The following is a 27,938-nucleotide window of genomic DNA, read 5'->3' as shown; positions in this document are numbered from 1 at the left end:
ATGTTATGTTCTCAGCAAAATCATGAATGGATCCTAATGTTTTTATCATTTATCATTTCGAATGTGAACTTTGTGCCTAGAGAGACCTTATCTCATAAGCACCCTAAGACAACCCTCCTAAAAAAGATTGACATACCTTTAATCTGAGAAATGAGTAAAATCGTGAAAAATAAACTCCCGGGAAACATTCTGAGTGATTCTGGGAGAAGAGGGGCGCGTGTGCTTGATAAAAGTTGTGCACCGTCTGCGCTTCCACAGCGACGAGGACGAGATGAAGACCCTAGCAGACAGACGGGCAGTTTTGATCCAGCACAAGGAGTGTTCCTTGACCGTGTTGCACAATCCGTGAGGTGCTTGAGGCTAAAGCCTGGAAGATGGACATCATGTACCAATTAAGGACAACCACGGAGAAGGTGGTGGTGGAGGAAGTGGGCTGGGCAGAGAGTCCTACTTTCTGCCTAATATGAATCTGATTCCAGAGGTATTAGAAATTTAAGAGGGAAACATATCACGTATGTCTTGGGAAAAAAAGTCATTGAAGGATGTTTCTATAAATGTTGGTTGAAGACGATCTTTCTATGCTGAGAGCCACACGAAGAAACTGTCAAGGAAAGTGTGAGAAAACACACTAGACAGGAATATTGAGAACGTATTTTTTTCCCCAGCTAAATAAAGGCTTGGGCCATGTGGGGACACGTGGAGGGTGGCCTTTAGAGTGCTGAATGAAACACAAGATATTCATCCACATTCCACCCCTACCCTAATCAAAGAAACCAGGGAGTCCCTGGGGTAAGAGGGGGAAGTGAAGAGACATAACTGCGGTTTTCATCCCATTTTATTGAGATGTAATTGACTACAGCACTGTTTAACATGTACAGCATAGTGATGTGACTATATATACTAGGTAATGATTATCATAATAAGTTTAATTTGCATCTATCTCTCATACCCACTAGCTTTTTTTCCCCGTGATGAGAACTCTTAGGATCTACTGTCTTAACTTTCAAATATACCACCCAACCCTGTTCCCTCTAGTCATCATGGTGTATTTTATATCAGCAGTGCTTATTTATCCTAGAACCGGAACTTTGTACCTTTTGACCACTTTCATCCAAACTTATTTATGAAAACGTGCTTATGTCATACACCACAAATTAATGGCAATTAAAAGGCAAATAAACACTCCAGAAATATATGCAATACACATAAGATAAAGTGAGAGCAGGAGTTCCCTGGTGGCCCAGTGGATTAAGGATCTGGAGTTGTCACTGTTGTGGTGCAGGTTCAATTCCTGGCTTGGGAAATTCTGCATGCCACAGACACAGCCAGAAAAAAAACAGTGAGGGTATATATCTTTATAATGTAGAACTCTTTCAAATCAATACAAAAAGAAAATATTAGCAAACAAATGTGCAAAGGACCTGTGAAACCTATCTATATGCATGTGTTCTCTCATTATATGAGAAGAGATATCCCTTGGCAGTACAATCCCTTACCTGTTCAGGATTCTGTTCTTTCCCCATCTCACGATATTGCATTTCCATAAACTGAACCAATCTACCATAACCAGAAGCTTTCTTTTGATATTTAAATAATCTAAAATCTCTCCCTTTCACAAAAACCCATATTCCAAAGAACCCCACCATCACCCTCTTCATTCCCTTTTCAGTTAAACTTCTCACAAAGTTTATCTGTATTTCTCGTGGCAATTTTCTCCTCTCCAACTCATCCTAACACATTCCACTTGCATCTGCCTTTGTCATCCTGATACTGCGAAATGCCTCTGATGATTTCACAATTTCTTTAAAAAAATTTTTTTTTTTTTCTTTTTACAGCTGCACGTGCAACCTATGGAAGTTTCCAGACTAGGGGTCAAATCGGAGCTCCAGCTGCTGGCCTATACCACAGCCACAGCAACCTGGGATCTGAGCCACATCTGCGACCTACATCACAGCTTGTGGCAACACCAGATCCTTAACCCACTGGGTGAGGCCAGGAATTGAACCCACATCCTCACAGACACTATAGAAGGTCTTAACTTCCTTAATGGGAACTCCTCCTTCAGGGGTTTTGAGATTGTAGATGCTTGTGTCCCATCCTTGTTGTCACTAGGAACAACCCTTTAACAGGTAGTCGACCAGGAGACTGTGTCTTGGAGGCCTCCCAGCTTTGTGCAGAACGTGTCTGCTCTCTCCCTTTGACCTTGCTCACAGTCCAGATCCCTCTTCAGCTTTGCCTTCCTGAGCTTCCTCCCCTGCTTCTTTCCCTCAATCCTGCTTCTCTCTCCTATCTGGCAACTTGGGGTGCAACCCCTCACCTCTTCTTAAGGACTTAACAAAGTGAATTTGCAAAAGTGGGGGCCTAGGAAGGGTGATGGATGATAAAGAATATATTCTAAGTCAGAAATGAGAGGCAGCCCCCTCTGCAGACTCAAAATGTTTGTTCTTGCATGTCCTTTGCCAAGAGAAACATGAAGAAAAGGGGTAATAAGTTCAAGTGAATGAGTAGAATGAAGTGAATTTTGAAAATCCTGTTTGTATTATGATAGTGATGGCAAAAGTTTGACACGGAAATAACTGGAATAAAGATTAGCATTTTCTGTCTGACTTTAAAAGAAAGGTCAATACAAAGTACTCCGAAGTTATATTAATTAAGGGGAACTTGCGATTCTTTTTGTAGAAGCTAATTTCGGCCCACTAATTGTGTTTTAAGTGTATTGAAAAGAACACGAGATTCAAAAGCAGGAACCCTGTGTTCACCTGTGACTAATTGACGACCTTTGGCAAATCGCTTATTTTCTGGGTCTTATTCAGAAATTAGGAATGCTAGCTCTCTAAGATTTTTTCTTTTAAACATGGGAATGCTATGTTTCCATGCATTTCCTGTTTTGCTTTTTTTTCCCCCTCTAAGACCTTCCAAGACCTTGTCTAAGACCATTGTAAGTAGAACTTATGACCTTATGGCCAGTATAATTACAAGTTTTGGATTTTTAAAAAGTCGCTATCATATTTTCCACAATTTAATATGCTTAGAAATGTCATGTTATAAATGCACCAAGAGCCATTTAAAAATTGACTCACTCAATTGACCCAAAAGCATAAGGTTGTTCCTGGGGAATAGCAGACCCAGAGTAAAAAGAGTGTGTAGAAATTTCACTTCTTAATTCTGATTATCACTTAGCTGGTGACATTGAACAAACTACTTAATATTCCTAGAGTCTGGGTTTCCTCATGGCAAAGATAATAGTGCTTTGATCACTGTATAGATGAAGAAACATAAAGAACAGCACATAACATACATACAACTCTCAATTTTGTCCAAGGGTTGACATTATCTCTCACCTTCAATTTAACTCTGTTTTCTAAGGGCTTTAAGAAATACGCTAACTTTGGGAAGGTCAAAATGGTTTAAGCAACATAGACGTAAAGCCCTGTGGTGATAGGGTTTGAAATGAGATGCAATTAGATTTTTCTCCAGTTGGATAAGTGATAGAATTTGTGATCCTATTCTGAAGTCCTGTTCCTACAGAACCAAGTCGCCCCTTCGCTTCAGTCCTCCGCAAGCTGTAATTTTCCTCTTTAAACAAATGATAGCAACTCTCTTGACCTCACATGCCCTTCCAGCCACCTTGTTATCTTTCTGATCTCTTTCTAACAAAATCCTCCCAAGGAATTATCTGTAATCACTGTTCCTGGTTCTTCCTTCCACCTGCGAGCCACTCCAGGCAGGGATGAGGGAGAAACTCTTTTGTGCCAGCTACTCTACTGAAACTACTCATCAAGGTCACCAGTGATCTCCAGACTTTAATTTCAATGGTTAATTCTCAGTTTTGATTTCATTTCTTGGTCATTTTCGATTTGTCATTTGACCTTGACCTTCTTTCTCTCTCTTTCTCTCTCTCTCTCTCTTTTTTTTTTTTTTTGGATACACATTCCTTACTTAAAAGGAAGAGCCTTGCTTTTTCTCCCTCATTAGATGCTCTCTTCTTGCTTTATTTACTCATTTTTCCACATATCCCAGACCTTTAAACTTTGGAGGGTCTCAGGACTCACTCCTTGAACTTACCTCTTTTCTGTCTATACTTATTCCCTAGCAGAGCTCAACAAATCACATCTTAAAGGTGCTTGTGTTACTGTTGATTGCCAGATTCACAGGCCCCAGAAATATTTCCTTGACTCCAGTTGTCTGTTTGGCATCTTTATTTTGATGTCTAGTGGGCATTGCAAGTTTAATATAGACAGAAACTCCGCTCTTGATTTTCATCCCCCAAAACTGTTCTTCTGAATGTCCTGCTCATCTCTGGCAGTGGCAATGCTGTCAATCATCGTATTAAGTCAAGCCAAAGACCTTGGTGTTATCCTGGGCAGCTCTCTTCTCTCACGCTCCATACACAGTCTGTTGGGAAACCCCACTGGCTCTTCTTTCAGAATAGACTGTGAATCTAACCTTGTCTCAGCTCCCCCACTGGATTTGACCACTCAACAAATCCAGAGTCTTCTCTTACTAGATTTACCACCATAACCTCCTCATCAGTGGTTTCTTGTTTCTGTCATTGCCTCTCCCTCATGGTCTCCTTGACAAGAGTAGCTAGGGATCCTTTTACAACAGAAGCAATGCCATGTCAACTCCTTTGTTTGGAATCCTCTAGCGGCTTGCCATCGAACAGTGAGTGGAAGCTCAATTCCTTGTGAGCATCTACAAGTTCCTACATGATCTGGCGCCCTCTTACTCTTGGACCTGACCACTGGCTCTTCTCTTCAGCTCTCTTTAGCTACTCTGTCCTTCTCCCCATACCCAGGATGAATATGCCAGTCCATTGTCATCAGGGCAGCATCCCTATGGCTCCCTCTCTCACCTCTTTTATCTCTTTCCTCAAATTGTATCTTTTCAAGACCTTCTCTGCTCACTCTCTTTTAGATGGCACTTGTCTTCCTACGAATATCTAAGCATTCTATATCCCCCTTCCCTCTTGATCAATGAAGGCTTCTTAGTACCTGGTCTGTGAAGACTTTTACTCATGCATTTGTTTTTCATCCTCTACCTGTACTAGAATGTAAAGCAGAGATTTTGTCTCTTGGGTGCTATACCTCCAATGCCTAGAATTGTGCCTGACATGTAAGATACTCTCAACAAATATTTTTGTATGTAAATTAGCCATTTGTTTCAGGATATTGTCTTTATCATTTATATTTTCTTTGCAAGAAACTGAATATTACCAACCAATGACTGAGATTCTAGCCTCCTCTGCCTTTCTGAAGAGGATTTCTTTGAAGCCTGGATGGTCCAGTGGAAAGAGACAAAAGTTATTATACCCAGCCACCATTTGCACAACAGTCTAAGAACATCACCTAAAAACGTGCAGGGACTTTACTTTTGGCCAACTGATGGGTTGGTTGGCCTGTTCCATCCTTGGCACCCCTGTTCCCTTTATCAGCACACCTGTGTGAGTTCTCCTACACAGTTGGCCTTCCTTTCATCTTCCTACAGTTTCAACTGAAACACCTTTCCCAAGGTTGATTAAACAGAACTCAGAGTACACTTGTCAGGCTTTTGTGGTTTAATCATGTTCTTCATTCCATGCCTACCACCCTTTGCCTCCAATTTGATAAATATAATAAATCACTCTCTGGGGTAAGGGGCCATCCCCTGTCCACCTTCGCTGACTCCAACACATTCTGGCACCACAGTCTTTATGCTACCTGCGTTACCTACCATGGCACGCACTGCTCTTCCCCCCCTGCACCTAAAACCCTGCCTAGCTCTGCTCTATAGTCTACATGTATGTAGTAGGTTGGTTTGTTTATATCTTAATAAAGGGATGTATCCAAAGTTACCCCCTGTATGTGGCTACTTTCAGATATTTGCAATGCTAGACATTATTAGTATAATTTTCACTTTATCTTCTGAAATATGTGCAAGCCCTTTGAAGACAGAAACCCTCTGCGAGCATTCACGTGTCCCCTATCGAGTCTAACGGTGCCACACCTTGCATGTTGCTGGTATTCAATCAATAGCAACTTAAGAAGTTGATCATTCATCATAGCTTTATTGCCACACTTGATTTACAGAATAGGTGAAAACTGTTATGGGTTTACTGGGACTGAACAAAAGTCCCACTGTAATTCTCTTTTTCCTTTACCCTTGAGCTTCTTTGGATCTTTGTATGGCTAACCCAGGGCTGTGTAAAGGCCCTAGAGTCCCTGTGACTGAGAGCAATTCATGCACCATCAAGTATCAGGAGCCAGGTTCTTATTACTATTTCAAACTACTCGGGTATCCTACATGCCTTTCTTCTGAAATTGGAAAAGAAGGTGATACAATCTCTGCAGACTGCCCATGCAAACTCTGTAGTTTGCATTCACCCACAGGCGTATCTTCCAGCACAGCTTGATCTCCGTGTGCCTGTACCAGCCATACCCCATTAATCAGGGGGCAGAGGTTGGGAATGGCCCTCAAACCTGTGCCAGAAACTCCCTACGGCTAAGGGGCCAAGGTTGTCTCCTCACAAAAAGAAAGTTAAGGGAGGGAGGAGATATTGGCACCTGCATATTCCTTAACTCAGACACGCAATCTTGATTCAGCCTTAACCCTACTACCTTATGATGAAATAAAGTGTATGCCCTGAGCACTCACTCTGGCAGGACTTGCCCATTTAATTTTAACAATATGTGGTGGTGATGTAATAATTTAGTCACTTTACAACTGAAAGAACTGAGTCTCTGAAAAAGAAATTCACCTGCTCCAAGGTAATCAGCAAATGGTGGAGCCTCTTGAACGCTCAAGCCTCTTAGACTATTAATTTGCAAGGGTCCCACTATTTTACTCCTCGTTTCTGTCTTTCTTTTTTTTTTTTCTTTTTTTTTGTTCTGCCTGCCCCAATGGACGTGGAAATTCCTGGGCCCGGGATTGAACCCATGCCACAGCAGTAACCAGAGCCACAGCAGTGACAACACTGGATCCTCAACCAGCTGAGCCACCAAGGGACTGACTCTTACTACGCTCCTCACTTCTAAGCACCACAGAGGACTCCTAGAGTAGTGAAAATCTTAAAAAAAAAAAAAAAAAAAAAAAAAAGTTTAACTTTTCAAAGTCACCAGCAGCTGCACAAAGTTAGAAATTCCCTTCCAATTTCAAACTCCAGTCACGCGCCTGCAAAGATGAAGGGAATTACTTTGAGCCTTTTCTTTCCATGGTGCTTTGCTGATAGTGGTCCTGCTGTCTGCTGGTGCCCATGGTTAGAAATAGAAATGAAATTTGACAGTTTTAATTTTTTTTCCCATCCATTTCTTGTTTTAAGAATCATACTCATTTCCCCCTAACTGCTAAAGAGAAATCACAGAAGAAAGCTATTCTCACTCTCTTCCTCTGAAGTCAGGAAGTGTGTTTTTGTTTCATTTTGTGTTACGTTATTCTCTCTTTTTGTTGTTGTTGTTGTGGTTTGAGCCCTTCCAGTCCTTGCTTCTGCCATTTCCTTTCCTGAACTGTCTCAGTTGCTTCAACTGAGTAACACATACTTGTAGTGATTGCAGTAGTCTCTCTCTTATAGAACAGAAGAGAAAAAAAAAAAGTTGAATATTAATGGAATGATGAGATTTGCTCCCAGGTATGAATTCTGTAGTAGATGATTGTTATGAATTGAAATGAAATTAGATGAAGCCAATTCATATCTAAAATTCTGACCTAAACATGGATCTGGGTGATAGTGGAGATGTTAACAGTGGAACAAGTTCAGTGGGACTGGGGAGGTGGGGCTGAGCCATAAAAGGAGGTGTCCCAGGTATGCTGGAGATGGATCATGAAGAGGTCAGTTTGCCAAAGTAACAGGATGATAATTTATCCTGATGGCAATAAAATTAGAATTTTAAACACAGAAGTAATGTCAGATCAGTTTTTCAAATAACAAGGCTATCCGGGATGATGGATTGGAGTGGAAAACAGAAAAAAATTTTGTTTTTTGTTTTTCATTTTTTAAAATTTTCTTGAGGTATAGTTGATTTACAATGTTATAATAATTTCTGCAGACATGCAGACGGGACCTGCAAGGGGGACTCAGTTGAGAGGTCCCAAGTATTTCTCTGTGGGTTTCTCCTCTCTGCCACGATCTCCTCATTACATAAGCTTCACCAGCACACCCCCAGGCCCACCATAAAGGCTTTGTCCAGGGTTCTGTTAGCCAGAGGATTTACTGTGAGGGGAGTAGGGGATTTGACAAGTGCTCTGCTGTTGTACATGTTATGGCCACACGAGGGCGCCTAGAGCCCTAGATATTGTCCATAACTGAGGAAATCGCCTTTGAGTCTACAAACTATAGCCCTGCCGGAGTCCCTCGCTAAGCTTCTAGACTTCAGACGAAAGTCCACCCACCCTGGTCTTGGAGTCCTCCACCTGTTCAACAATGCTCACTTGTCACAGCCCCTCTGATGTGGGAGGAAAGGAGAATAGACTGAGGTGCAAAGATGGGAAAAGGCAAGCTGTCTTGGAGAGCCCCTCCCACTCTGTTCTGTGTCACCAGGGCCGCGGGGCTGAGCAAATCCACTGTGTGTTCCCTGCCTCCTGGAACTCGGCTCCTTGTTGCAGCTTTCCTGGGAGAGAGGCTCCTGCAGGGGTGTAAACGGCTTTCCTGAAAATTTATAGGGAGGGGCCTTGCAGATGGTTCTTATGCGGAATTTTTAGGGATGAATACGAATCAGAAATTGAGGAAGAAAGGTTAATAGGTAATAAAATGGAATCCATCCCGTGGGAATAAAGAGGAAGGGAAGGGAATCGGGCAAAGTACATAAAATGTACAGTTCTTTGGGCTGGTGTTTGTCAAACCAGCAGACAGCCACACTATAGGAAGATGGCTGTATTTATGTCTATTTTTTTTTTTTTTTTTTGGTCTTTTTGTCCACACCCAGCAGCATGTGGAAGTTCACCGGCCAAGGGTTGAACTGGCACCACAACAGTGACATGTCCCCTCCCCAGCCCCAAGTGGCTTTCCTGTCCTTCTCTTGGTCATTGAACTCACTATCCTCAGCATCCTCACTCACCCTAGCGTTTTAGGACAGCCTGTTACCCCAAGTTTTCTTTGTTTGGGTGTGTCGTGATGATTCCATGGTTGAATGGAATTCTCAGAGGCAGTACTTGTGAGTATGCATAGACACACACACACACACACACACCTAGCATGCCCCTTGGCCTCAGTGAAGTCTCAGCCTTGGTTAGTCAGTCTTATCAATTAGTCTAGTTATTAAGAGTACAGATTCTACTTTTAGTTTATTTCTAAGCCAAGAAAGTAACCATATTTAAAAGATTATGTTGTGATACCTAGAGATTATCATACTAAGTGAGGTCAGACAGAGAAGGACAAATAGTGTATGATATTGCTTACAGGTGGAATGTAAAATAGGACACAAATCAACATATCTATGAAACGGAAACAGACTCACAGACATAGAGAACAGACTTGTGGTTGCCAAGGGGGAGGGGCTGGAGGAGGGATGGATTGGAAATTTGGAATTAGCTGATACAACCTACTATATATTAGGTAGATAAACAATAATGTCCTACATTATTGGAATACAAGGTACTACATTCACTATCTTGTAATAAATCATAGTGGAAAAGAATATGAAGAAGTTTTGTATCTATATGCGTGTATGTATGTATGTCTATAGTGATAGCAGTGTGATCCTCTCTCAGATGCTGGGCCTGGGCAGTGAACCGCAGCCCCCAGTCAGCCACACAACCACAGTGGGAAACAACCAATACACTTGTAACCATTCTGTACCCAGAGGACCACTTAGTTCTCATTCGGTATGGTCTTCAGCACTTTATAGGTAACATTCAGCACCTTATTGTAAAAGAGACTTGGTGTTAGATGATTTTGCCCAGCTGTAGGCTAATGTCAGTGTTCCGAGCACACTTAAGGTAGCCTAGGTTAAGCTGTGATGGTTGGTAGGTTAGGGTCTTAGACACATTTTCAACTTAGGAGAGGTTTTGGGGATATAAGTCTATCATAAGTCAAGGAAGACCTGTATGTGTGTCTGTCACATGGTTATGATGGACCTAAACAACCAGAAGAGCAGAGGTCCATAAAGCAAGTGAGTGCACTAGGAAGAGATAAGTTTTCAGCATGGCCTCTGCTTTTGTGACGGCTGATTTTATGTGTCAACGTGACTGCACTCAGGGTGCCCTGGGACAAAGCAGACAGCCCTCCTCGGGGCAGGGGGCCATCACCCAATCTGTTGAGGATCTGAGGAGAACAGACTTTGGAGGAAAAAAGAATTTATCCCTTTTTGCTTCCTGCCTGCCTGCTGGAACCAGGGCGTCTCATCACATCTTCTGCTGCCCTTGGCCTGAATTACACCAGCAGCTCTCCTAGTTCTTCAACTTGCAGGTGGCAGATTTCAGGACCTCTCAGCCTTCATAATTTTTTATGATTATATGAAAATACATTTATTTTTTGTATGTATTTTATCTATCTTTTTTAAAAAATTAGGGGACAATAGTTGCTTTACAATTTTGTGTTAGTTTTCAGGTGTACAGCAACAGCCTTCGTAATATGTGAGCCAACTTCTCTTAATAAAATTTAGTCTCTCTCTCTCTTACGTAGATAGAGAGATAAATGTTATAAATATAGATATAGCCGTCTCTTTCTCTCTCTATGTATATATCATATATAGTGAATAAATGTAAGTGGCATATGTATGGTGTTTCTCTGGAGAGGTCTAATATAGGTTTTCATATAACTTACTTAATTGTAAATGTATGCAGGTTGGTTTTTTTTTTTTTAGTAACAGCTGTGCACCACAGCCAGCTCATAAGATTCCTGATAATTTCACAGTTAACATCGTGAGCCATTATTGTCTTTAGGATGTCACCAAAGCTGCAATCCTTGCAGCTCAAGTGGTTTTCTAAGAAGCCTCTATCTACACATGAAGCTGGCGAGAAAATAAGCCTACCTTAACCCTTTTTCCCTGGAAGAGTTGGGTGGAAGTTTGTACTAGACCAGTGGACCATAGAGATATTGACAAGTCAGGGCTGCAGCATGGCTACCGGTGACAGCAGACGTGCCACTTCCTGTAATACTGGTAGTGCCAACCCACCAGTAATATGCAGGTGGGGAAAGGGGAGATGGCCGAGACCAGCAAGCAGAGCTTTCTGGAAGGCCACTTGTTCCAAAGCCCAATCCTTGGAAATATAAGTCCCTCTTCTCCCCACTCAGGCCTCAGTGGAAATTTGGGCAATTATTTGCAGTAACCGCTAAAAAGCATTTAGAGGAACGTTGAAAAGAAGTCTAGTCTTGTGTGACCAGCCTCAAGTCATTGCATTTTGAGCATTAAAGGAGGATGGCCCACCGGATCCTGGGGGCAGAGCCTCCTTGCTGGCCCACTTGCATCTCTCAGAAGTGTCCTATCTTAATAAATCTATTTACCCATCAAAAAATAATAATAAAGGAGGATATGACCTTTCTCCTCTCCCTCACGATGCCTGTGCTCTGTGGCAATGCTGACAAATGTCCAAACGGGAAATTATCTACTCATAACACAGACCTACCCGGAAGCTAGAAAAGACTCATTTTTGAAAAGGGCCACACAAAATTCTCAAAAAGTGGTATTTTATTCATTGACAGTGTGGTTCATGAAATCAATAGATGATTGAAACATTTCTTGGTGGCTAAATTACAAGGTGAGCCATGCAGACTTCTCAAAACCAACAATATATGTGATGGTGACAAGATTATACATGATAAAATAAAAATGTTTCATTAATCTTGACATGATATACCACACATCTACGAGTCAGGCAAGCAGAATACTGAGGAGTAATAAATGACACATGAACTCTGATTTTTTTTTTTCCCACCGAAGACCTCACTCATCCAGTGGCCTTATTTTTTCATGGGCTATCCCAATTGAGATTAAAACACAATGTACAATTCTGATTTTTTAAAAATTATCTTTAGGGTCACACCCACCACATGTGGAGGTTCCCAGGCAAGAGATAGAATCAGAGCTGCAGCTGCTGGCCGGTGCCACAGCCACAGCAATGCCAGATCCCAGCCGAATCTGCAACCTACGCCACAGCTCATGGCAATGCCGGATTGTTAACCCACTGAGCGAGGCCAGGGATGGAACCCGCATCTTCATGGAACTAGTCGGATTCTGAATCCACTGAGCTATAATGGGAACTATATAATTCTGATTTGAACTGGCATAATTCCGCAGTGCATTTTGAGGTGTTTTAGCTAAAGGCTAATTTCTTTTGTTCTCCAGAGAGTAGAGCTAAGCAAGAACTTCACAATCCTTAAAAATACCTTGAAGACCAGGCTTAGAAGAGTCAGCTTCTCTAAATACATCTATTTCCCTTTTGGCTGGAGTGGTAAAAATATAGGAAATATAATGACAAGTGAAAAGCAAATATATCTAAAAACACGGGTGAAAATATGAGACGTTCTTGGCAGGTTTAGATTTCTTGATTCTTGTCCTGGCAAGTGGTGTCTCAATGAAAGAGGTTTTTGGATTCACTCTCTGATCAGAAGAAAAAAAATTTTGGAAGCCATGGTTATGATAAATTATAAAATATTACATAATAGTAAAAAAATTACATAATAGTAAATATTTATGGAATTTATATAATACTAACAGCCCTACTGAAAGATAATATCATTATCTTCATTTTACAGGTGAGCAAATGCAGTGAACAACTTGGCCGAAAGGGCCACAGCTACTTTAGACCAGAATTAAGAATTGAAGTTTCCCGAGTCCAAGTCCAGTTTTCTTTCCATGACGCAAAATTGTCAGTCTTGCCTGGTAAGGGGGCAGGCATGCCCACCTATCATTCCAAACCCCTAAAGAGTTGAATGGACTTTTTTTGCAATGCTGTGCTTCTGAAGCCTCTGGACAGAGGAAGAAGATGGGTCTGATTTCTAGAATTCCCAGTGGTTCAGCTGAGGACAATGGTACTTGGGGGAAAAAGAATGAGTGATGCGCCTCATCTTATGACCTTGCTGTGACTTTTCCTTGTGAAAGTGATACCCATGGTCTTTGAGTCAATTACTCCCTTTATCATCTCTCAGCAGGTTCCAGTCAGAAAAGGTTCAGAAAATTCAGTAAGGATAACTCCTTTTCATGTAATTTATCCTGAGACTTTCCCTCATTTATTATTTTTGTTGTTGTTGCTGCCATTTTTAGATTTGGAGAATATGTTCAGAACTATTAGATGTTCTAGTCCTATTCATGTAAGAGTGTGTAAAACACAACAATAATGTGCGGATCATGGCTTATTGAGGCTTTTTTTTTTTTTTTGTCTTTTTGGGGCCCCACCTGCAGCATATGGAGGTTCCTAGGCTAGGGGTCTAATCGGAGCTGTAGCCACTGGCCTACACCACATCCACAACAATGTCTGATCTGAGTCGTGTCTACGACCTACACCACAGCTCACGGCAACGCTGGATCCTTAACCCACCAAGCGAGGCCAGGGATCGAACCCGCAATCTCATGGTTCCTATCCGGATTCATTAACCACTGAGCCATGAGGGGAACTCCTTATTGAGGCATGTTTAAAGGAATAACTTTGTCAAATCTTGGAGTGTTATTTTCTGACTACGTTGCAAATTTCAACTGTCAGCGCCAAAAAACAAAATCTGCTCATCAATCGAGGCCTTTTTAAATAAACTTTTCTGTCTGTCGTATTGCTTTGTGTGAAACTCATCACGGCCTGACAGAAGTTTATACAATTTTTAGCATAGATTTCAGCAGTCCCAATATCACAGATGACAAAGTAGCCACTTTTCTCATTTGTAGATTAGTGTACACACAACTGTGAGTTATTTATGTTCAGAATGGCAGTTTTTTTTTTCATTTCTGAAATTGTGTCATCTTTAAAAATGTAAAATAAATTGTGTTTTAGTGTATCATAGAACTCAGCGGCACATCTTTCTTAAATCAAATGAAAGTGAGAAAATATTTGGGAACAACAAAAGAAGAAAGGGTCTTACATGTTATGGTTTAGTGTCTTTTCCACAATCAGCTTCAGGTTTGAGCAGGCAGGTCGTGGCCTCACAACAAGGGTCGTTACATTCCTTTAAAACACATAGACAATGAGAAAATGGGTTCAAGCATTTTTCTTCCCTGTAGGCTAGGTACACAGAATTCTGCTACAAGATAACAACGAAATTTCACTTTTTAAACTAAACTACTCTCTTATACAAATTCCAGTGGAAATGACCAAGGAAATTTAGTGATAGACAAAAATGTGGAGGAGTGAAAACTGCCTCTTAAAAGGACAAAAGTAGAATTATCCAAGAATTACCCAAATAAATATGCCTAGAGGGTATTACATGTAGGCCAATTTAAAAGTCTGAGGGAGACTATTTCTATACTATTCAAACGGTTTGAATCCTCAGTTCATTTTATCAAACTTGCATAATTCTGATAATGAGAACTGCTAATGAATATACACACACGTCTTCATTTATGAATATAAATTCAAAACTTTGTAGAAAATATTAGTAAAACACTAGCTTCTTAATATAATAACTTTCCATTATAAACTATGCAGGTTTTTTTATTTTCACCAAAAATGCAAGAGTGTCTCAACTGTATAGAATAAAGGAATATAAGTCCATCATATTAAGAGTTGAGGGGAGGAGTTCCCGTCATGGCTCAGCAGAAACGAATCTGACTAGATCCATGAGGATGCAAAGTTGAGCCCCGGCCTTGCTTAGTAGGTTAAGGATCCAGCGTTGCTGTGAGCTGTGGTTGGTGTAGGTCACAGATATGGCTTGGATCCAGCATTGGTGTGGCTGTGGCATAGGCTGGCATCTCCAGCTCAGATTTGACCCCTAGCCTTGGAACCTCCATATGCCATGGGTATGGCCCTAAAAAAAAAAAAAAAAGATAGATGGCAAAAATTAGTACAAATTCAGTAACCATTATTTATTTAAGCATATATAAAGAAACTCTAACCAGAATTATGCATCACCATGATAAAAAAATCTACCCAATGAATGGCAAAAAAATATCTAATAAAATAAAGTATAATTGAGAATTATAGGCTATATTTTTTGTGTAAATAGGCTATATTTTTGTGTAAATTCTGACACATGCTATGAGACAAAAAATATATGAAAAATAATAATTAGAAAGTATAATCACATTTTCATTATTTATATGTAACACAATTCCTGACCTGGGGAAAAACGAAAGAATCAACTTTAAAAACACTGAATGAGTCAATGAGGCAGCTATTTAAGACAATAATAAAATAATATGAAAAGCAGTAATAAATTAGAACCTAAATGAAAAGGAAAGGATTACACATATTAATAGCAAAAAAAAATGAAAATGTTTCAAAATAGATTTTCAAAATGTGCAAGAACTACATAAAGAACTTTACATATAACTTTCCTGAAAACTTTAAAAGCAACTTGTCTTTTAAGACAATGTTTAATATTGTGAAAATGCCAGTAGCCTTCAGTAGCAAATTGATAAAAAAAAAAATACCTGGAGTTTTATGGAAGAATGAACACAGAACAATTGCCATGCAAACAGTGCAAAAAAAAAAAAAAAAAAAAAAGAAATGAAGAAACTTTCCGTTAAAGGTATTAAAGTGTATTACATAGTTATAATCACTAAAATTGTGTAATAGTTGTGTGACCATATCTAGACAAATAGAATGATTATTTTTAAATCTAGAATAATATATACATATAATAAAAAAGCAGATGATCAAAGAAAACTGGATTTTTCACTAAATGATAATATATAAACTATATATACCACTTTTTGGATAAGAAAACAGTTATTTAAAATTCAACTGTTCATAAGCTTGAACTCTCTAACTCTCTAATTTTATTCAACTATAGAAGAAGAAAATCAATATGGAAACAATATAGGAGCTAGATATTATACTTAAAGTATAACAGACAGTAGTTTCTGTCTCTCTCTCCCCCCATCCCCCCCTTTTTTTGCGTGTGTGTGTGTGTGTGTGTGTGTGTGTGTGTGAGAGAGAGAGAGAGAGAGAGAGAATGTACTGCATACATGCCATTTACCTGCTGAAATCAGAAATACCTAGGATTGTGAACAACTTCAATTATCCTCCACCCGAGAAACCATATGGGAATGTAAGGGAGAAAGAGATAAACTTAAGTCTAACTTATTGAAAAGTATCAAATCATTTATGAAATTCCATATCATTATAATTAACAGAATATTTGTAAAGTCTTTGTGAACGATTAAGGTGCATCATGAAAACTTTTAATATAATTCAATAGCGTAAATTTTCTGGATGAATAAACCCAGGTGTAGAGTGATTACGTGCCTTCCCCATTGTCACAGAACCCCTTAAAGCAAGGGATAAATCTTGGGTTGCAATAGGATTCACCAGTTACTAGCTTTGTATCCTTGGATCTAGTTAACTTTACTGAATCTCACTTCTTTTCTAAATTGGGAACAAAACAGTCCTTTTTTGGGAGTTCCCGTCATGGCTCAGCAGAAATGAATCCAAGTAGGAACCAGAAGGTTGCAGGTTCAATCCCTGGTCTCACTCAGTGGGTTAAGGATCCAATGTTGCCATGAGCTGTGGTGTAGGTCACAGATGTGGCTGGGATCTGGCGTGGCTGTGGCATAAGCCAACAGCTACAGCTCTGATTAGAGCCCTAGCCTGGGAACCTCCATATGCCACAGGTGTGGCCCTAAAAAGATTTTTTTAAAAAAGTCCTATTTTGTAGGTTTGTTGTAATAAAGGAGATTGTGATTATAAAGGCATTTTGAAGATTGACAGTAAAAAAGTCTCTTCAAATAGCGATTCATTTTCTTAGTTTTAAAAGTAAGAGAATATTACTGAGAAAATAGAAATCTAATATGGGATTACTAATAAACATTCTATCAGAGACATTCTTTAGAGTATACCAATGCCTTAAGGGGTCAGAATTTTGGAAAGACTAGCAGAAGTGTCGCAATTATCTTAAATCTTCTATGTTAACCCATTTTTTCTACAGGTTTGTGTGATTTTTCTCTTTTTCTGTTATATTTTCTGTCTTGTTTACACACTGGCTTGATGAGAGAAAGCCGGCTCTCTAGAGAGAAATCTTACTTCTAGATTTTTAAATGTGATTGCTTAATAAATGATCAGCTGTGACTTTACATGATTTAGGAACTTCTGACTAATATATCTAGGTAATATCATAAGTGACATGTTTTAGTTAATGATTTACTTCTTTACCTTGGACTTCACCCAATCATGATAAGCATATCCTGGCTTTGAAATACTTTTCAAAAGATGACTAAAATCAGTACTAAAACCAAATGCAAGTTTACTTTTTACTACAATGCCAAGTTAAAAAGAATTTCCAAAAGGACACATTAAAAAGAAAAAGAAAAGAAAACAGCATAATTCCTATGCCACAGTAACTCTCTAGTAAATGTTTTAAGCCGTGGATGTTTTCATACCTTAGGAGAGCCACAATCGCAGTCTTCTCCGGCTTCCAGAAGCTGATTTCCACACACTGGTTTCATCATTAGATTTTTAGGAACTAATGTTTGCAACAGGCATCTTGGCTTTTTAGATAAAATGTATTTTTCAAAATGTGAGCGACTGCCTGTACTGAAATCCTTGGGGAATTTTGAACTGCAACCAGAAGAGAAATGAGAAATACCATGATACATAGTGATAAGAGAATATGAGAATCTGACTTGACTAATCATATTACTTGGTTCAGTGGAAATTCCAAATGTGCTATGTTATAGGTGGAGTTCAGTCGACCATGCATACTATGCTGGGGGGAAAATTCTTTTCTTGGATGCTCAGTTGTTGAGCTGGGAGAATCCAAAGTCCTGTGTGGAGTCAGTTCTGTCCTAAATGGCAGCAGTGATGAGCCATTTGTTATCACTCACTTACGTCACCATTGAGGGCTGAGGGGTAAGCTATCATCACAACAATGAACCAGTGAAAGGAAATAATTACAGACTTAGAGGTCCTAGGACGTATATATCTTCCTATTTATGAACGTATATATCTTCCTATTTATGAACACTTCAAGAGCAAGGTATGCCTGGGGAGTTCCCGTCGTGGCGCAGTGGTTAACGAATCCGACTAGGAACCACGAGGTTGTGGGTTCGTCCCTGGCCCTACTCAGTGGGTTGAGGATCTGGCGTTGCCCTGAGCTGTGGTGTAGGTTGCAGACGCGGCTCGGATCCTGCGTTGCTGTGGCTCTGGCGTAGGCTGGCGGCTGCAGCTCCGATTGGACCCCTAGCCTGGGAACCTCCATATGCCGTGGGAGTGGCCCAAAGAAATAGCAAAAAGACAAAAAAAAAAAAAAAAGCAAGGTATGCCTCATTCATTTTCCTATCCCAAGACCTTGCAAAGTGCCTGGAATTAAAAGGCAATTATTAATAACATAAAAATGAATTGATTTGTGATAGGGATTGATAAGGATGATGTCATCATGTTAATTAGATAAACATTTTTAGAAAATATATTATTTTAAGCTAAAATTAAGTTAAAATAAGTTATTGTAATTGAAAATAACATGGTCACTAATAAACTATCTTGGCATATCTAGAAATCTTAAATAATGTGGTCTGATATCTGGGTAAATCCTGTACACAAGGAAGTAGAAGGTGAATTAGTGAGAAAGACAGCCATATATATATATATATATATATATATATATATATATATATATATATATATTTTTTTTTTTTTTTAGCTATTTCTTGGGCCGCTCCCACTGCATAAGGAGGTTACCAGGCTAGGGGTCGAATTGGAGCTGTAGCTGCCAGCCTATGCCACAGCCACAACAACGCGGGATCTGAGCTGCGTCTGCAACCTACACCACAGCTCACAGCAACGCCGGATCCTTAACCCACTGAGCAAGGCCAGGGGTTGAACCCGCAACCTCATGGTTTCTAGTCAGATTTGTTAACCACTGAGCCACAATGGGAACTCCCACAGCCCTATATTTTAAAAAGAATGCCCATATAACTATATAGACTACATCTGAATTCTTAAGATTTAAGAAATGTTTTTTTCTCTAGTTGACAAGGCCTCACCTTAGATATTGATTCATTACACAACTCCCAGAGGAACATTTGGTATCATATGGAACATCAGGCATCCCGAGGACATGACCTAACTCATGTGACATCAGTCCTACAAGAGAGACTCTATTCTTTCTCTTTGCCTAGAAAAAATAGAAATATCCATGACATTTTATTCAGTGATTTTTTAATTATTCCCAATGTTCAGTATTTCAAAAAAAAATTGAAAAAAATGAGCCCTTGAACTTCTTTCTTTGTCATTGATGATTATAAATTATTGAATAAACATTCAATATATTTGGTTTCTGGACATCTAACCATTGAGCCAGTGGTTAGATGAGCTATATTTGCTGAACTAATGATGAATTTTTGATAAACTATGGTTAAATTATGGTAATTATATTCTTCATAGGAAGTACCCAAAGGTACTTAAAGACCTCCAAAAACTATTGACATGATGCCCATGACATTGGTAGTGTTTCGCCACATGACATGAACATGCATCTTGTCTGACCTCCCTGGTCATCGGTACTAGGGATGATAAATTGAAGTTTCCTCAGGCCACAGATGGCACCTGGATTCCCTTTCTGTTCTTATTTCCTAACACAAACTAAAGGACAAAACCTCTGGGAGGGTCAATGTAAAGAGAAACAGTCTCATAACCCAAGGGCTCTTCCATGTAGTGATTTACCAATAGGTTCATTTCTACTTTTATTTACTGACTGAACCAAGGTACGTTGTCCTAACTCTGAATAAGATGTTGCACTTGTCTTCATAGAAGAGAACTATATGTTTACAAACCTCAATAACAGAAACAGATGATGGGGAACACAAGGAATTCGAGGCTGCCATTCCTGCAATTCCATTTTTGAAGCTGATTCCACTGTGTGAAAGTTACAGGGACACTGTCACAATCTGAGTTGTTGGAACCATTGGTTTTTGTTAACTATGGTGATTTCCCTTGTTGCCCCACCCTTTTTATAGTCACTAGCCGCGCCCCCCCCCCAAATCTGCTATTCTATAGCATTAGAATGACCACAGCTGGTTATCCCACATCCAAGGGTCCATGAGTCACCAGTAATCTCACAGGTGAGTTGCTATTAGTAGAACTTTAGGCTCTCTGACAACTGATTGGGGAGATAGAATTGAACAGAAATCTCTGCCAAGAAACCTTTGGGGTGACTACCTACTTTATCAAAACCGACCTGGCCCTGGCCAGCATGTGCTCACCTGAGTAGCTGAGCATGATCATGGGTCTTCATTTTCCTCAGGTTAGAATGATGCCAATTCAGAAAGTTGTTAAAGGTGACACTTGTTTCGGGTACCACCTTTATCTTATCACCGTCAGACCAGATTTCCATACCTACCAAGGTCACTTGAATATCTATGGTATTATAAATCTGTGGGAAGAATATTTTTCTTCATGACATTGAGCGTTTTTTTTTTTTTTTTTTAGTATTTTAGTTATTTTATTGACCACAAGTGATGGGTAAATGTATCGCATTTTGAAAACGGAAAACATAGGATTTGCTTTTGCTACAGTATATGTGATTTTTCCCTTGATGTCGATCTTTGTCTGCTACATTTCCCCAAACTGCTGACCTTAAGCCACTTTGACTGTCCCAACTCCTCATTTAGTGAAAACATAGGGAAGCCCTAAGCTTATGCAAACATATGTTTATTGAACAAATATCTTACCACATTGAGTAGGTTTATCACATCAAACACAAAGCTTCTTATCGAAGTTATATTCCCATTATGCATGTTATACTGTAAAATACAAAATGCAGAGTGTAATTAAAATCACAAATTAAAGTGAGAAAGCTGATAGGGCACACAATTTTTACATTTTAAGAAAAATTATACAGTTCAACATAAATAAGTGTATATTAATTCCATGTCTATTTAATATAAGAATCTGTTTCAACTATTCTATTTCAAATGTAAGACCTTTTTAGCAAGAGAAAAATTATGCATTCATATAAAATTTCAATTCAAATTAAGTTGAATAAATCAAATTAGTAATGTCAATGTTTTTTTTTTTTTTTTTTTTTTTTTTGTCTTTTTGCCATTTCTTGGGCTGCTCCCGCGGCACATGGAGGTTCCCAGCCTAGGGATTGAATCGGAGCTGTAACCACCAGCCTACACCAGAGCCACAGCAACGCGGGATCTGAGCTGAGTCTGCAACCTACACCACATCTCACGGCAACACCGGATCCTTAACTCACTGAGCAAGGCCAGGGATCGAACCCGCAACCTCATGGTTCCTAGTCAGATTCGTTAACCACTGCGCCACAACGGGAACTCCATGTCAATGATTTTAAACTACTTGAATATTACTAAAATTTGGGAATAAAGCAGTATTTGCAAGCTAAAAGCACAAATTCTGCAATTTTTGAATATTTGAATAGATTTGTACAGTATATATAGTTATGCCTACATTTGCATATTATAGTGAGGATTTTGAAAAGATATTAATAACTGTTCTTTTATGTTTTTAGTTGTTCTACTCTTGCTTTCTGGCACTGAATGTATTTCCAACATCTGAATATTTTGGCAGCAGATGAGTTTTTAAAGGCGGGGGAAGGGGGTGTGAGTGAAAGCAATTTCTTTCAAGGCACGTAGAGCAGAGAAGACAATCAGGTGGACAGGTTTTGTATTTCCAGCCAGGATAGTTTATGGCTTGTGTCCACTTGATAAGAAAACTTAAGAGGTGACTTAAGTGGCCCAGAAGCACACATATTTTGTACTCACAAAGGCTCTATCCAGCACCAAAAACAGATCGATGTATTTCTCAGCCTGAAGAAAGTCTTCTTTCTTTACAAAGAGAGAACATTGTTAGCAGCATCTTCACTCTGCAAGAGTGAAAAGCTCACAAAGAGATTTTTTTTCTTTTCTTCAGAGGCAAGTTAAATTGAAGAATAAGTAACAGAAGTATGGGTTCATCACACGAGTCACTGTGGAGCCCACCAGTATATCAACATCACTGCTGAGACAGACGTAATGAGTGATGGTCGGAAAGCGACTCTCACCTCTGGATTTCTGAGTGACCTTGAAGTTCGGACATGGCCCTGTTTCCTGCCAACATTTCTTACACCACAGGTAAGGTTAGTGGGGTCTAGCTCCTCCTGGTTGTGTGTGAGGACGGCGTGTTCTTCTTGGTCAGTGCTGTTCAGAGGCTTTATCATGTACCTCTGATCGTGATGTGTGAAGTATCCCCTGCGAAATGCAAAGGCTCCTATTTCAGCATTCTCTGCCACACAGGGTCACAGTCACTGACAACAGTGGACGGACACTCCTCCCTCAGCCTCAGGCTCGCACACAGCGTGTTCATTCATGGGCCTTGTGGCTAACTTTTGCTAGATGAAATGATAATCAACATTTTGTCAGCAGTAAAACAGAGCCTATTTTAATCAGCCAGACAATTCTGAACAAGGAGTACTAAGATGAAGCTGTTCCAAAGAATTTGGAATTTACACCGTGAGCTCAGTAAATATCGTAGTATATTTTTACACTTAGTTCGTAGCATATTTTTGGCAGGCCCAGGAATATAATGGGGAGTGTAGTAAAGGAATTCTTAGATACCAAGAACCCCCGAAGAGAGAAAGAATGATGAGCAGATCAGCTAGAGGAAGAATTTGGAACTAGGAGTAACTTGGAAAGAAAATTAAAGCGTTCCCACTGTGGCACAGCTGGGTTAAGGACCTGGCATCACTACAGCTGTGGCATAGGTCGCAGCTGCAGCTTGGATTTGATCCCTGTCCCAGGAACTTCCATATGTCGGATGAAGGGGGCACAGAAAAGAAAAAAAGAAGGAAACTTAGTTCAGAAATACATAGTGAATCCATATGATGAAATATTAGGAAGCCAATACAGCTGTTAAAAAATTACATTTATGAAGGTAGCTTATGACATAGGAAAAGGCTTATGATGTCATGTGGGGCGAGCCATGTTGCAAAAAGAGTCCTGAATATTCTATTTCATATTTAAATCACATAAAAGATACCTTTGTTTATATGCATAAAAGGCCGCAAGCACAACAAAACCTTAATACTAGTGAAACTCAGAGGTAAAATTTTGCAGTGGATGTTTTCTTATGTGTGCTTTCTCACACTTTCCAAATTTTCCCTATTGGCAAGAATTACCTTAGTAAACAGAAATACCACACACATACTTTTCTAAAAATTATATTCAACCATGATAGTTGCAGGGTAGCATCTTTAAGAAAATAAAATGGAATGGTTTTGGGGAATGGAGATCAACATGAAAATAGATCCAGATATCATCAAGCTCCAGAATGGAGTACTTGCTTAAAAATTGGTAAGGATAACTTCTACTAGAGCAGCAGAGAATGAAATGAGTACAAGGATGATACTCTGTTCTTCACTTTAACCACATACCTTCAGCACTTTATCAATAGTGAAAATTGCACCAAGACAGTAAAAAGACGTGGTGTCCAGGGAGACTCAATTCTGTGTAACAAAATGGTACCTGAGGTTTAATATTTTTGCAAGTGGCTCTTACCTCAGCCCATCACAAGTACTAATGCTGGCCACAGAATCCCGTTCATTTAAAATATGTCCTTTATAGTAGCAGTGTTCCTAAGGTTAGAAAAAAATATGTTTTTAGTTATAAAAATAAATGTATCACAGTGGTGTTGAAAGTTCTTATCTTGAATATGTAGGAAAGTTCTTCAAGTAGTGGCTGTGGCCAGAGCAGTTCCCAGAAACAAAAACATTGAGAAGTTCAGTGGTTTCATAAACTCTTTCCCCACAGACCTTGGAAACTCTCCATATTTGATGGCTGAGTTGTCTTTCTGACACTAATTCACACTAAAGAGAAGTCCAGGGAGTTTGAACCCAAACAGGGTCATGGCAAAAGTGGATGTGCATTTGAGGTTAGCCAGTTTCCCATGAGATCTACAGCACTCCCCAGCTCTCAGGAGTGGAGGACCAACTTTTGGGAATTTGGTTCTATGTGCAAGCTCCACTGTGCCTCACACATCAATAAAACAAAGTATTTATTTTTCTAGATTCTAGAGTCCTCAAGAGCCACACTTCCAGCCCTGAGCCCCTCAGATTAACTGGTCCAACTCATTATTTTAATTGATGTGTTAGTGGAATTCCTCTATCAGCATCAAAAACCCAGAGCATTTGTCTACACCTAGAAATTCAGACGTGGTTAGTGCTTCATTTAAGCAAAGTAGGGAGGTCACTTATGTAGAATGACCCAAGAAAGCAAATGAATAAACTCTGATTCAAAATAAACTTTCACCTGTGCCTTTCTTTCATTTTCAAGAAACTTTGTCATCATAAATATTTTCTTACAAATGACTTGAAAAAGGTACCACATTACGATATCGCCGACCATTCACACTTAAGCATGAATGAGTTTATCAAATGCTTTCCCCAGAGGTCAATATTAGCAAAATTCCAAATGTCCTTGAAATGAGGGGTTTGATGTGAGAAGGAAACAGAGAGTCATTTGCGGCAGAAGTCTTTTTTTTTTTTTTTTTTTAAATAGACACATAGATGTTTGGGGCACCTTGGCAGGTGGCTCTGAGAAACTGACTTAGCTTGGTAATACTCCATGACTGAGGCTTTCTATATTCTCTTCCTGCTCTTCCCTTGGCTTTTTCAATGTGTGGTGTCTGAACCTTGACATTATCTAGAGGATGGTGGTTTAACCAGATACAAAAATTATATTAATTAATTAATTGAAATTCCATTGTGACCTCAGGATAAAAGCATGTATCGTTAGAAATAGTAAATAGCAACATGACATTTCAAGTCCTTAGGGAAGAATATTTCTAACCTATTGATAACGTGGTCTCAGTTGCTTCTAAAGATGCAGCACTTGGAAACCTCCTCCTATTCCTACATTTTTAAAAAAGCTATGTTTTTTTTTTTTATGCTTTCTCATTGGTCATAGATGAGCACCTTGCATTCAAATCTTTTGATTTTTTAATAAATTTTTCCTTGGAACTATGAACCTTATGATGTAAGCAGCAGATTGAAGTAAGGGTCCCTCAGAGCATTCAGAACCTACCATGATCTGAGGGCTTCTGGTGATTTCCTCTCCTCTGGGTGAGTAATATGTCTCAGTATAGTCTGGACCCAGGAGGTGCCTGTAGAGAAGAGAAAGTTGCATAACCTTCTCACAGTGGCAATAAAGACCAATATTCCTAACACGATCTTCAGCACTAAAGGAATGATAATGTCTATAGTGAGAAAGAGCTGACATTCTGACCCCCTGATCCTTTTCCAGCATTGGAAGTCTTCAAATCAAAGCCTTAGATCTATCAGATCTGAGGAAAGGAATGCCCTCAAATACTTTTCTGATAAAGGAATCAAATAGGGATTTTTCTGTTTTTCAAGTGGATTATTTGGGGATTCTTTGCACCAATGATGCAGCCTCCCCAGGATCTTTGAAGGTTGTTTGTTGGGTCACAAATACACATCCAGGCCCATTGCATTCAGAGAGAAGTTTACTGACTGCTACAGAATGTAGTGGAGCCCCGTCTCCTAGGATCTGCCTCAAGATTGTGTGCCCTGAATGAGGCTTAGATATATGTTCTTATAAAAGTAATGGAAAGTCACATAAAAGGTTTGAGTTTATCTGTGTAGAAAATTTCTCAGTAAATTCTAAAAAGCAGCAAGGAAAGGTCACTGGTGTGTTCTCTGTTTTATACTTTGCAAATAATTTCCTAGGGAAACATCAAAATTCTTAAATAATGTTAACACAAACTATTAGCATCTAATACTCAAGATGCTTCCTGTCTTCTGTCTCAAATTATATTATACAGAGTTGGAAGATCTATTTTTCCACAGTCTCTTAGTACAATCCAGTGATTAGACTTGCAGGAAGTACAACTTACTCAGTTTTTCGTAGGGAAAGAATGACTTCTTCTCCATTTAATATAATCTGATATTGAAGTTCAGGTTCATATCTTTCCTAAAAATATTTAACAATATGATGATAATTTATATTTATGCATCTAAAATAATTATAATATAATGATATACATAGTACCTATAGAATAATAATTAGAAATGCATGTGGGACAAAAGCTGTTCTCTTATGCTTTTAAAATATGTAAAAGCAAACATAAATTGTACATTAAGATAGGTTTCCAGAAAGTTTCATGTTAATATAGATTAAACTAACTCCAACATGTGAGATAGCGATTTATTGTTTGCTCTGATGTGTGGTATGCTGTCTTATGTATCCTAATGGCTTACTAATAAGTTAAATATTTTTATTACCTTAAAGCCAAACCAAATATGCTAAATAAAACAGCCAAAAACCGACTAAAAATTAAAATAAATATCATAAAATGAGGGTGATATTTGTGAAAATGTAATAGTCAAAGAGTTAATATCTTTAAGACATTAAAATTCTTGTTGATTAGTGAGATGACTTGATTTCTCCATTATAGACAGAATGGCAAAGGAAAAGGCAATTCAGTGGGGGCTGGGAGTGAGGGCAGGGAGAAAGGGCTTTGTTGAGCTTGGCTAGAAACATTTCTTCCTAGAAATGGCTGTTCTTAGTGTTCACTTTTTTTTTGATTCTTCTACACACTTGGAGAAATATCCAGGCTGCTTTATTATTTCTGATCAAGTGAGGCAGTTAACTCCCTTTCTGCTGCTTAATTGTAAAATCACTTCAAGAAATCCTCTCCTCTCTCCTGAGCAAAAGGGAGCTGTGGTATATATGGGCTTCAAGATTAAACTATTAGATATTGAGTGTGATATCACTTATATTAGTAAAAAGGTCCTTTACTGTCTTTTTAGATGACAGTAAAAATCCCACCGTCATTTCCATTGCTTACCTCTTTGCCAGGCTTCTCTGTCTGGTTGTTCTGTGTCTCCCTTTTGTGTAAAATGTGTAGCTTTTTAGGAAGAACTACTTCATAGGTCTCAGATTCCGGCATTTCCTTCATGGCTATTGCTAGAGAAAGAGAGCTAATATTGATACACCATGTTTAAAAGTTTTTGTTGGTTGGTTTGTTCAAAGGGCATGGAAAGACAATTTCCACTGAGAAGGGAAATGTTGAAAAGAACAAGTTTCTCCTTCCCCTTCAGCTTTGATCATAAAGACGTTTTCTTTAGCTTTCTCTCCCTATTCTGGAAAGACATGACAATGAAGAAACAATTCTTTGGAACTGTCAACAGAGCAGGGCTTACCTTGAGGTTGAACAATAAGCCAGAGGAGAGAAAGCAGTCCCAAAGCCATGCTGGTTACTGCAGGTAGCTGAGATGTGCTTCAGAGTGCCAAGATGTGGTCTCCCCAGCTCTCTCTCCAGTTTTATCTTCCCCTACTTCTCTTTACAAATAGAAAAAAAATAAAAATAAAAACCTCAAACCTTCTTTGTGAGATTAGGGTATGTTTCCTAAGGGCGTTGGGAAGTTGCCAAGAGATTGCGGTATCAAGTTATCATGAGAATGTTCCTCATTTATGAGAGGTGTTTATATCTGTGGTTACAGCTTTTAGGGATTCATATCTGAACAGCTGCTTGGCCCTCATGTTCCAGCAATGCTGGCAAAGTACCCACTGAGCCTGAGGTGTCTGTGTGCGTAATTGCATACTCATTAAATTCAGCCATCACTCATGCTGTTCAGTAACCTTATAGAAATTGACCTATACATTTAGAAAAAATACCAGTAGTGTGTAGATATTTTGAAAACATGGCACAGAGAACACTGTCTATAAAACAAGAACCAGAAAGTCTTAAAAGCTGGTAGCATATTGTTCCCTTACCTGTGAAAAAGGGATGAATTTTTATAAAATCCACAGAAAGTAATGCACACACACACCCACACACACACAACTGTAAGGAAATGTGCAAATGCAAACTCTCTTGACAGTGTTAGCCTTAACCAAGTTATGCTGCATATAAAGTATTTTTGAAAT

General features: G+C 39.2%; 2 protein-coding genes and 1 long non-coding RNA gene across 10 annotated transcripts in view; 1 reads left to right on the top strand and 2 right to left on the bottom strand.

Moving 5' to 3' along the window:
• Positions 1-470, bottom strand: part of ADAM7 (ADAM metallopeptidase domain 7) — a 42,831-nt gene extending 42,361 nt beyond the window's left edge. Inside the window, exon 1 of the mRNA XM_084997711.1 lies at positions 137-470. Coding sequence (XP_084853837.1) covers positions 137-188 — 52 coding nt within the window. The 5' untranslated portion in view covers positions 189-470. The remainder of the gene's footprint in view (positions 1-136) is intronic.
• LOC146396455 (uncharacterized) overlaps positions 1-27,938 on the top strand; it is a 548,277-nt gene that overhangs the window by 441,441 nt on the left and 78,898 nt on the right. For 4 of the 7 annotated variants that reach the window (XR_014828385.1, XR_014828388.1, XR_014828386.1 and 1 more), the window contains exons 5-6: positions 12,668-12,794; positions 21,928-22,127. This is a non-coding gene — a long non-coding RNA (uncharacterized LOC146396455). The remainder of the gene's footprint in view (positions 1-12,667; positions 12,795-21,927; positions 22,128-27,938) is intronic. The other 3 variants (XR_014828389.1, XR_014828390.1, XR_014828391.1) reach the window with 1 other exon arrangement.
• On the bottom strand, positions 231-27,895 carry ADAMDEC1 (ADAM like decysin 1). 2 transcript variants are annotated; one of them, XM_021074375.2, is made up of 15 exons: positions 27,786-27,895; positions 27,212-27,350; positions 26,857-26,975; positions 25,903-25,979; positions 25,074-25,152; positions 23,550-23,626; positions 22,058-22,244; positions 21,780-21,842; positions 20,724-20,795; positions 20,256-20,425; positions 19,827-19,908; positions 19,038-19,168; positions 17,436-17,613; positions 13,982-14,065; positions 231-367 (listed from the first exon to the last, which is right to left on the bottom strand). In XM_021074375.2, exons 2-14 carry the CDS (start codon positions 27,258-27,260, stop codon positions 13,985-13,987), a joined length of 1,365 nt encoding a protein of 454 aa, XP_020930034.2. In that variant the 5' UTR covers positions 27,261-27,350; positions 27,786-27,895; the 3' UTR covers positions 231-367; positions 13,982-13,984. The 2 variants fall into 2 exon arrangements, with proteins under 2 accessions (XP_020930034.2, XP_003132859.3); XM_003132811.4 differs by lacking the exon at positions 231-367 and adding an exon at positions 11,583-12,512 and having other exon boundaries at positions 27,786-27,894.

The sequence above is a fragment of the Sus scrofa genome, chromosome 14 (genome assembly GCF_054392235.1).
Source record: "Sus scrofa isolate SSC_HxYL_T2T_F1_AM1 chromosome 14, Sscrofa_HxYL_maternal_Yorkshire_Landrace_v2.0, whole genome shotgun sequence".
Lineage (NCBI taxonomy): Eukaryota > Metazoa > Chordata > Mammalia > Artiodactyla > Suidae > Sus > Sus scrofa.
Note: the sequence above shows the minus strand (reverse complement) of the source record. Positions and strands in the feature narration are given on the sequence as shown.